The 10,862-nt window shown below is 40.1% G+C and overlaps 1 protein-coding gene across 6 annotated transcripts in view; it reads left to right on the top strand.

The window, feature by feature from the left end:
• The first annotated feature begins 2,250 nt into the window (after positions 1–2,250).
• Positions 2,251–10,862, top strand: part of Mak (male germ cell associated kinase) — a 47,564-nt gene continuing 38,952 nt past the window's right edge. For all 6 annotated transcript variants that reach the window (XM_077801914.1, XM_077801913.1, XM_026384605.2 and 3 more), the window contains exon 1: positions 2,251–2,351. In XM_077801914.1, the coding sequence (XP_077658040.1) occupies positions 2,251–2,351 (101 nt within the window). The remainder of the gene's footprint in view (positions 2,352–10,862) is intronic.

Here is a 10,862-nt window from a genome sequence, read left to right as displayed (position 1 = left end):
TAGACTTGGGTCCCATTCCCAAGATATTTCATTATGAAGATGTAAATATTCCCAAATTCCCAAAACATTCAAAATTCCAAACTCTTCCAGCCCAAAATCTTTCCTGCTCAGTCGGATAATGACATTCCTGATGGTAGGATACAAACTGGAAAATAAGCCAGGAAGTGGAAGCTTTACATTTGATAAAGCGCTGTCCAAAGGACTGTTCCAAATTCACTCTCCGGATCCACCTTCAAGGAAACTTGCACTTGCAGGATACCTGGTTTGAATCTAGACCCTGTCCCTTGTTCTTTTAATAATAAATTTCTTATTTTTAAAATTCAAAAAGATGATATAAAGAAGTTCTTTCCAAATTTATTTACTCTCAAAAATATTTAAAAGTAAATTTCTGTCATTCAAATTATAATGAAAAATCAAATATAATTTCCATGCACTTAAGATTGGTATTGTTTTATGTTCTACTTTAAATCTGTAATTGGTCATGCACTATCAGACTTTATAGCCACCAAATAATCGATCAATGTACACACAAAATTTCCTAACTTGTAGACAAATAAATCATGCAATTATATAACTAACCCCCTCCCCCACAAAATTTTATAGCCAGATGACAATGAAATGTAAAAACTGATCATAGATTCTATCCTGATCTAGAGGGGGACAGTGCTATAAAGAGTATGATTGAATCAACTGAGAAAACTGGAGTAGGATTGATTTATGTAAGTATTGTGTTCATCTTTAGTAGGGGTACAGGGTCACGATGCATGCAAGTTAAACCTAAATGGTTCAGGAAAAAAAAGGTTGCAAGGTGCTCAAATAATAAGGGAAATGGGACAAAACATTCATAATGGGTAAATCTAGACTCTTTGTATTGTTCTTTCTTACACCTTATCTGTAAACTTGAACTTATTTCCAAATAAAAGGCTTTTTAAAGTTAAATTAAAGGTCTGGAAAATAGGAGAAAATTATATAAAAAAATAAGAAGTGATATAGCCTATGCTCTGCTGACTTCATTATTGATCACAGCTCACAAGCAATAACATAAGCAAATCATTTTTACCTGGCTCTTGCCATCTAAGGGCCACTCATGTGTGTCACTGGAGCAAAGTGTCATTGTAATAATGAAATAATGGTTTAAAAAAAAGAAAGCTGTTTTACTAAGCTTGAGTTTGAAGGGGGTGGCTCAAAGTGTTTAGAAAATATGTTTATAGTTTCATGGGGTCTTTTAGTGTTGAAATGACCTTGTTATGTAAATTCAAGTCCAGTAGATTGAAAGTTTTGCCTGTGATGCAGGGATTTGAAAGCTGGCTGAGATTCAAACCTCAGTCTTCAGAGTTTTCTATTTCTCATTTCTTGATATGAACCAAGTGTGATACAAATTCCTAATTAGCACATAAATTTTTCTTGGTTTAATATAAAAGTGGCATTTTACCTTAATGAAATATGAAGTTCTTTAATAATAAAACAAGTTTGCTTTATTTTTACCTTTCCTAATTGGGGTAGCTGATCATCTGGAAATATTTTTACAAAGGGTATAATTTTAAATTAATTTGCTAAATTTAAAATGATGCAAAAATTAATTTAAAAAATAGATATTATTTATTTTATTTATTTCTTTCTTTTTTTTTTTTTTTTTTGTGGTGCTGAGGATCGAACCTCCAGGGTCTTGTGCATGTGAGGCAAGCACTCTACCAACTCTGCTCTGTCCCCAGCCCTGGACACTGTTTAGATGTCACTTTTTTCAGGGTCTTATTTGGAGAATAAGATAGGTTATATCCATTAAAAAGGAATCAAATAAATCATTAACCAATATTGCACAATCATAAGATAAATAGCGCAGTACAGTGTGAATGAAGCATTCAACGAATGGATGTTGCCAGTGATCTTTCTTCCACATAACACAACTGACTTGCTGACAAATGGTACTGTCATTATTGATGATTTCTCTCTGTGCTCTAGGTTGCAGTACATGTTTTGCAAGACACTTGAGTTAAAACTCATTTTCCTCTTGTTTTTTATAGGGTGTTCATAAGAATGGAAGCAGTGTTTCTTTGCCAGATTCCTTATTGCTGCATCTCATGAATCTACATAATCCTGAGGCAGAGCCTAAATTTAAGGATGACAAACCTGTCACCACTGTAACAACAACAGAGTGAGGGCAAAAGCGAGTAAAGATAAAGAAGTGTTTAAATTGATATTCAACAAGGAACTCATTTCAGTCCACAACGTCTGCTGCATAATTTTTCCAAGATGAACCGATACACGACCATGAGACAGTTGGGGGACGGCACCTACGGGAGTGTGCTGATGGGCAAGAGTAACGAGTCTGGGGAGCTGGTGGCCATCAAGAGGTATGTGCCATTCTTACGTGTGCAGCTCTGGTCTTGCTCTCCTTTGCTTGCTTGAGATTGCCAACAAGCACCTAGAGCAGTCTAGTTCAGATCCCATGCTTGTTTGACTAGTGAGTGATGCTACTCTGGAAAAAGGGAATATTCTGTGGAGCCTATTATACATTTCTTTAATTCTCTGCTTTTTCCAGATATTCTGATAAATGAAAAGCATGAAGTGCTCTTCTCTTTATGAATAATACATTTAGACTCAACCTAAAAATAATGAGTAATTTTCATTTCATCAGTTGATGACCAATGGTGTTGCTCAGTGGTAGAGTGTGCAGTGACTGCTCTGGGTTCAATCCCAGCACCATAATAAAAAAAATTAAGTTGAATACAGCGTAGAGCTTTTTATTATTTTTAAAACAATAAGCTTCAATGTAAGGTGGTATTTCAGTGTGAAATTGACTTCGGAATGGCATAAGATATTTTCCTGAGTATGCCAATTGAATAGCATTAATTATTGCTAATTTTTTCTTTTTAATCTGTTGTATTTATCTGTTGGTGCATAACAAAATACCATAAAACTTAGTGATTTAAAATAACAAATTTTATTAATTCACACGGTTTCTGAGGGTCAGGACTCCAGAGGTGACTTAACTGGGTAGTTCTGGCTTGGGGCTTCTCATGAATTGGCACTGAGATATTGACCAAGCTTGCAGTCATCTGAAGGCTTGAGTGGAGCTGGACTATCAACTCTCAGTGAGGCTCACTATATTAGTCTGCTAGGGCTCTGTGCCAGTCTGATTGGCTTGAAAAACAGAATTTTATTAGGGATCCAATGCAGGGCTTCTACCACTGAGCTATACCCTCGGCTCTATTTTAAATTTTATTTGGAGACAGGGTCTTATTGAGTTACCCAGGCTGGCCTCAAACTTTCAGTCCTCCTGCCTCAGCCTCCCAATTAGGTGGGATTATAGGTGGGAATCACCATGCCCAGCCAAATATCAGAAATTTGTTTCCATTGATTTCTTGGTAGTTGTAGAGGCTGGAAGTCTGAGATCAAGGTGCTGGCAGGATTGCATTCTTCTGAGGTCTTTCCCCTTGACTTGCAGATGGCTGTCTTTCTGTGTCTTCGTAGGTTCTTCCCTCTGTGTGTGTCTAAGTCATAACCTCCTTTTTATAAGGACACCAGTCAGATCAGATTAACGGCCCTTCCTAAGAATCTCATTTAAATACCTCTTTAAAGACCCTAGCCCCAAATACAGTCACACTCTGAGGGGCTAGGGGTGAGGACTTCAACATGTGAATTTTTGGGGAGGTGAATGGGGACACAAGTCATTCCATACCATAAAGGGCTACTGTAACAAAATCACAGACTGGATGGCCTTCAACAACACAGTAATTTTCTTACCATTCTGGAGACTGAAAGTCTAGAGTCAGAGTGTTGCCGGGGTGGTCCCTTCTGAAGGCCGGGAGGGAAGGATCTGTTCCAGGCCTCTCTCCCCGGCTCTCGGAGGCCGTCTTGTTTCTGTGCTCCTTGGCATCATCATCTCCCTATCCCTATCTCTGCGTCCAAGTTTCCCCTTCTTATAAGGGCACTGGTTATACTGGATTAGGAACCAACCTAATGACTTCATTTTAACTTGATTTCCTCTATAAAGACTGTGACTATATTCAAATAGAGTGACACTGGGGTTCCGGGGATTCAGTCTTCAACCTAGGAATATTTGAAGGACACGATTTGACCCATGACCCTCACTCACGGGGTTGGTGAGTTTGTACAGGTCAATGGCAAGAGGCTTCCATTCCTCTTCACATGGGCCTCTTACGACATGGCAGTTGGCTTCCACCAGGATGAGACTGATCACCATGTCCCCAGAAGTATGACGATCTAAAATTGAAATGCTAAACAAATATTTTAAAATATCATTATCCTATAGTGGGGTAGGGAGGGGGAGCATGGGAGGAATAGAGGAACTCTAGATAGGGCAGAGGGGTGGGAGGGGAAGGGAGGGGGCAGGGGGTTAGCAAGGATGGTGGAATGTGATGGTCATCATTGTCCAAAGTACATGTATGAAGACACACACACAAAGAATCCTAATGCATTCCTCTGTCATATATAAATAAAAAAGTTAATTAAAAAACAAAATATCATTATACAAAACATTACATGAATAGGAAACTATATTTTCAGATGGTTCTTATTAATAAATAAGTAAGTATGCAGTGTACAATAATATAAAAGAAAGATGTATCAGTGCGACTTAATAAAATTCAGCACCTATTCATGATTTAAAGAAAAATTCTCAGCAAATAGGAATAAAAAGAGACTTTCCTAACCTGAGAAAAGCTGTATGATTCAGCAGAAGTAGGGCCAGGAAAGCTGGCCTTAAGCCCAGGTGAGCCATGTCCCTGTGCTGATCCGTCTTGCCCTGGAGCTCCTGACTGGACCATTTGGGCAGAAACCAAAGAAATGGACATGTCAGAGAAATGAGATGAAATTCTCCTCATTTATAGATTAAAATGATTATGTAAAAACCCACAAAGAAGTACTTTTTAATACACAGTAGATTTTTTTAGAAAAATACTTTTAAAGGCCTGGAAGATACACACAAAATTCCTGACAACTGTGGCTTCTGGCGAAGAAGGCAGGAGAAAGGATAGGGGTTGGGTCTTGTGGTATCCTGGAAGGTCTCCACCATTCGGATCTCTATGACAAAATGCTCATTATTTTGTTCGTGTGGTAAAAACATGGTGTTTGTTTTAAGCTTCATTTTCATAAAACGAGGAACTGGTCTCACTTGCATGGACATAGGTGAAGTGTTGGGAGCAATGAGGAGACCAATAGTCTAAGAAGTCAAATAGGTTGAGGGATAAGAAGAGGTCATAAGGGGTAAGTGAGGAATGCTTTGGCTGTTGAAATATTAAAAGCTTCAGCCACAAGTAACTTAAATAGGGGTTTATTTTTCTCACATAATAAAGTCTTGGCACAGGTCAGCCATTGAGTTATATATTTTAAGTGAATGACTTCTCTAATATGTGAATTAGATCTCAACCTGCTGTTATTTTCTTTTTTAAGTCTTGAGTAGGCAGCTCAGGCTAGTACCCTGTCTCAATGATATCATCACCGACATAGGCTCCTCTGTCTTCCAAAAATAGCTGTAGCTGCTCCAGGCATTAAGTATGAGTTCTAAGGAAGAAGAAATGGGAAGGGCTGAGGCCAGTTAGTTATTTTTTAAAATTTGAGAAGCAAAATCTTTCCCATGGTCCTAACCAGAGGAGTTCTGGTTACTTCCCATTGGCCAGACTGTGTCACATGACACACCTAGCTATAAGGGAGCCTGGGAAACTGAGTACTTGGCTGGACATTTTGTATCCCTGAGGCAAAGCTGACCTCTGTCAGTAAAGAGGATTTGAAGAAGGGTTCTTGGATAGTTAGCTCAGGGTGTCTGCCACATTAAGTATCCCCTGTCCACCAGCGTTCTGAAGCAAGGATAGAGCAGAAATGAGTGAGTCTTGTGAGAGTTGAGAAAATTTAAAAATTCACACAGCACACAATTGCTAAACTCTTATTTTACTTGGTGCTCAGGATAAAATAAAGACAAGGGAGACACATTACTGTGCATATTGAAGAAGCCAACAACATAAAGTATGTTAAATCCTATGATGGGGGGATGTTGGGTCCTGGGGAACACAGAGAAGTGATGCTAGAAAAGTAATATAAAAGGTTTCCCATAGAAAGTGAGACATCAAGAATGAGAAAACAATTACAAAAAAACAGGAGGGGGATGGGTTGGTAGAGTACTCACCCAGCATGCACGAGGCCCTGGATTTAAGCCCCAGCATGTGCATGTACATGAAAAAAAAAGGTGGGACGAGGGAGAATGATCCAGTCAGTAAGAATAGTGTGTATGAAATTTTGGAGGGAAAAGATTATTAAAATGAATAGAGGTAACCAGATTTGCAAACCAAATTTCATATTTGCATTTAAAAGCTCAAAGCTCTAGCTTGGTTATTTGGAATTATCAGTTGAGCATTCCTAATCCACATATCTGAAATTCAAATGATCCCATATATGAAATTTTTGAGCACCAATAGGATATGATGGTGGAAAATTCCACAGTCACTTCATGCGTGGAGTTACATGAGATCACAGCTAAAATGCAGGCACACTAAAAAGGTTTTATAAGATTGCCTTCAGTCTGTATGTATGAAGTGTATATGAAACATAAATGAATTTCATATTTAGACTTAGGTCTCATCCTCAAGATATCTCATCATAGATAGACAAATATTCCAAAATCCAAAATCTGAAATACTTCTTGTCTCAAACATTTCAGATAAGGTATACTAACCTGAATTAGTCTGCAAATGGTAATTGAAACTCTATAGAGGGAGATGCAAAGAAGTCCTCACACAGATGACTGACAAACCCCAGCATATAAAGGGTGGGCTCTGGAAGAGGGTTTTACAAAGAACACTGAGAGAATAGGGGGAAGCCAGAGAGTGTAGAAAATAACTAATCCCAGGGGAAAGATTTTTTAAAAGGAGACGTATTCAACTGGAAGATAAGTAATAACTAGTGACTGAAATGCATCTGTATTGTTTAAGAATGCCTCTTGCTGCAAGTAACAAACACATAAGTTAAAAAATGATGACTTAGATAAGTGATCTGTTTTTCTGACATATCTGAAGTATTGATTCCAGAACTCTTTTAATGATGCAACAGGGTGCCCAAAGAATATAGATCTTTTCTATCTTCTTCATACTGAGCAGTTAACACTTTTTGTTGTTGTTCAAATATGTCACCTAATGACCACATTATGGCTACTTCACCTCCAGGCATTACACCTATGTTCAAGATGGGAAGGAGGAAGAATAATACCAGCAAACTCTTCTCTTATCCTTTAAGAAAGGATTATTTCTTTCTCAGAGCCCTAAGGACTTCCCTCTCATGTTATTGGCCAGAATTGCGTCTTGGTCTCCCAAGGACCTGCAAGGGGACAGTTTTTACTCTTCCAGCCTCTATAGTGGAAGGCAAAAAAAAGTAAAGTGCTAGAAATGGCCTTTTGGTATCCACACCATATTATCTCCTGTGTTGTTCCTTGGATTGGGGGACTATGACATAGCTGGTGGCTACAGTAAATGTCAGTCCTATGAAACTGTAGAAGAGATCAGCTAGACTGCAGTAGAGCAAAGAATAGAAGGAAGGATGGTGACAGCGGTACTGGGCTTTGGATAGTTGGGAAGAATGTGTAACCAGGTAACTGAAGTCACAGAAGAATTGCCAGATACCAGTGAGAGTCCCCCTGAGATTCCGTGGACAGACGTGGAAGCGGAGCCTCTGCGAGCACTGGGGTGACTTACCCCGCCCCCGCTCCACCAGCTGTAGGGAAGGCGGAGACCAGAGGATGCCCAGCGAGAGTGGCAGGAAGCTGGGAGAGGGCGGGGCCTTGAGAGGACAGTGAAGAAAGGCTGGGCCCGCTGGATGAGGCCAGCAGAGCCACGCAGGCGACTGCAGGAGTAGCAAAGCTTGAAAAGGGGGAGTGTGAACGCATCGTGGGGTAATGGTGGTGGAAGGGCGGGGTTACAGCCAGAGTCTGACATTTTTAAAGGTGAGGTCTTGGAGAGCAGCCACTCAAGAACTGTCCCTTGTGATGATCAAATGTGTCTGAGTGACTGTACAGGACAGAAGAGAACATTTTGGAGTGGGGAACTGTGAAGCCAGGCCGACGGCAGGACTGTCCACGTGGGTGCTCCTCAGTTTGCAGAAGGGAGACTCGGGGTGGAGCTCACCTTGAGTTGCTTCAAGAGCCACTGAGAAGACTTTGCATTTCCTCATAAATTCCTATGCAAAGGAATGAACTTCACCTGAAAATGGTAGATGACAGACCCCTTGATTTCTGTTCTCCATGCATCCCTATTTTTTACCAAAACCACTCACATCCCATAATATCCGATCAGGACCATCATCTTATGCTTGATGGCATAAAAAATTTCAGCACTCCCAATTTAGGCCATAAAAATTCTAGGTTTACACATTTTAAATCTATCCATTCCCCCCCCCAAATAGAATAAATTCTATGCTGAATATATTCTGAATGTGCAGATGGAGAAGAGCTGCCGGTCCTTGGTCTTCAAAGAAGACAGTAAGCGTGTCCCCTTGAGAAGAAGTTGCTTATATGGGAGGAGTTTTCCATTCTAAAAACGTTTTACAGAGGAACGAGGAATTGGTGTGGGGGTGGGTGCTGTTAGAATGAGACATGATCAGTTATCCACGAGGCTGAAAAGCAGAGTGGAGGACAAGGGCTAGCACACCACAGAGGTGGCCAGGAGAAGCGGGGGTGTGTGTGGCGATGGCGGATGTCCAGTGGGGTGGGACAATCTGAGAATATGAGTGTGGGGAAGAAATGGGAGTTCTATGCCGCATGACATTTTCAATGATGGACCGTATATATGACAGCACGCTGTATGGACCACAGTCACACAGTCTGCACCAAAGAGCATCGTGTACAGGAGGCCCCATCATCTAGATTGTGTCAGAGCACTCTAAGACGTACGCACAAGGACAAAGTGACGGAAGGACACACTTATCAGAAGTTATCCCTTAAGCACACACAACTGTACTTAATTTCATAAGGAAAGCTTTTCAGCAATCTAGAGATGCAGTCAGAACTGACTGCATGTGTTGAGGGCGAGTGACTTTAAAGAATAAAATAAAACGTTCTTTTCTGAAGATGCCCTTTGGGGGATTTTAATTTATGGCACCGCGTATCTGCTGCCATTAAAAACAACAACAACAAAAAAAACTATAACATCAGAGCACAGTGGCACCGCTGCTCAGGAGGCTGAAGCAAGAGCATCTCCTGAGCACCAGAGTTCAAGGCCAGTCTGGGCAACACAGAGAGACCCTGTCTCTAAACAATAACAACAAGGGGGAAACCAAGACACTTCAGTGCATGCAAGGCAGGGGAGGAAGATTCCTTCACCTCATTGAGATCAATGTTCATGAAGCTTCCACTCTTAAGGACTTGGGAGGCAACTCCATTTCTGAGGTGTTCCTGGGTGTGAGAACTTATGTCCTCAGTGAGCCACCTGTGGGTGCAGAAATGCATCTAGTGGTTTAGCAAATATTTATTGAGCACCTGTCATGTACCACAACCAGATGTAGGCATCTAAGAGTGTCCCCAAGGAATTTATATTTGGGAAAAGAGGAGGACTAAACCTAGTAGGTACATTACAGAGGGTGTTCGCAGGTGGCGAGCGCCGTGCAGGAGCAGCAGAGCAGGAAGGGTGACCTAGGAGAGCAGCATTATCATTCTCCTACCAGGAGTTGTTGGGAGTAGCCATGAAAATTAGCTCAAGGCATTAAAGAAATAACAACTGGTCTGGATTAGACTCCCACTCCTTAACAGCCAGCTCTTCCTAGCTGTTTCTGTCTGCCTGAATCTTATTTTTTGTCTTCGTATGCAAGTACCTTCTATCTTTGAGGTCTCAGCTGACATACTCTCTTATCAAGATGGCCTGACCATTGATCTAAAAGATCCCCTTGCTGTTCTCGCTCATGGTCCCTATAACTCATTTCTGCTTCTGCTTTGTGTTCACTTGTCTGAAGTCTAGTTCTAACAGATAGGAAATTCCGTAGTAATCATCTCTGACTGGCTCATTCTTCTGGTACGTAGTAGAAGGCAGACAAATGGAAAAATGAGAGAAAACAGCAGGAGCCTAAAAGGAAATGCCTCTTATTAGCTATACCAAGAAGCTGGATTGTCTTTGGGGTAATTATTGTGCAAGGAATTATCTGTATTTGTAATTGATAGATATATATGTCACCTTAAGAGGAAGCATTGCTGAGAAATAGTAATTGCTGGAAAGAAAGAACCATATTAGTAAATATGGACGAAAAGAATACAGATTTTGCAAGTAGAATCAAAGTGTCAATTACTACTGAATTATGAAAAGTTTTTGAGTATATTTTTATCTGGTTTCTAAAAGATTAGATACTTTTTTAATCTTAGAAAGTTGTTTTTTGGGCCGGGGATGTGGCTCAAGCGGTCGCGCTGTAGCCTGTCATGCGTGTGGCCCGGGTTCCATCCTCAGCACCACATACAAACAAAGATGTTGTGCCCCGCCGAAAAACTAAAAAGTAAATATTAAAAAAAATTCTCTCTCTTTAAAAAAAAAAAAGAAAGAAAGTTGTTTTTTAAGAATCATAGCAGATAATAAATGCAGTTTGGGATGGATGTGAGCATTCTACTAAGTGAATTTTCTTTTCTAGCTATATTTTGAGTTGATTTTTTAGTTGTAGTTGGACACAATACATTTATTTATTTATTTATTTATTTTAATGTGGTGCTGAGGATCTTTGAACCCAGGGCCTCGCACATGCTAAGTGAGCACTCTACCACTGAGCCACAAACACAGCCCTGATTTTTATTACAAATTCAGCATTATGCTACATTCATCTTTTATATTTTAGCAAGAAATTTTATGAATCTGTAACACTGAAAAGTATATTTCAGTACACTG

Source organism: Urocitellus parryii, chromosome 8 (genome assembly GCF_045843805.1).
Source record: "Urocitellus parryii isolate mUroPar1 chromosome 8, mUroPar1.hap1, whole genome shotgun sequence".
NCBI lineage: Eukaryota > Metazoa > Chordata > Mammalia > Rodentia > Sciuridae > Urocitellus > Urocitellus parryii.
The sequence above is the reverse complement of the archived record's forward strand: the minus strand, read 5'-3'. Positions and strand labels throughout refer to the sequence as shown.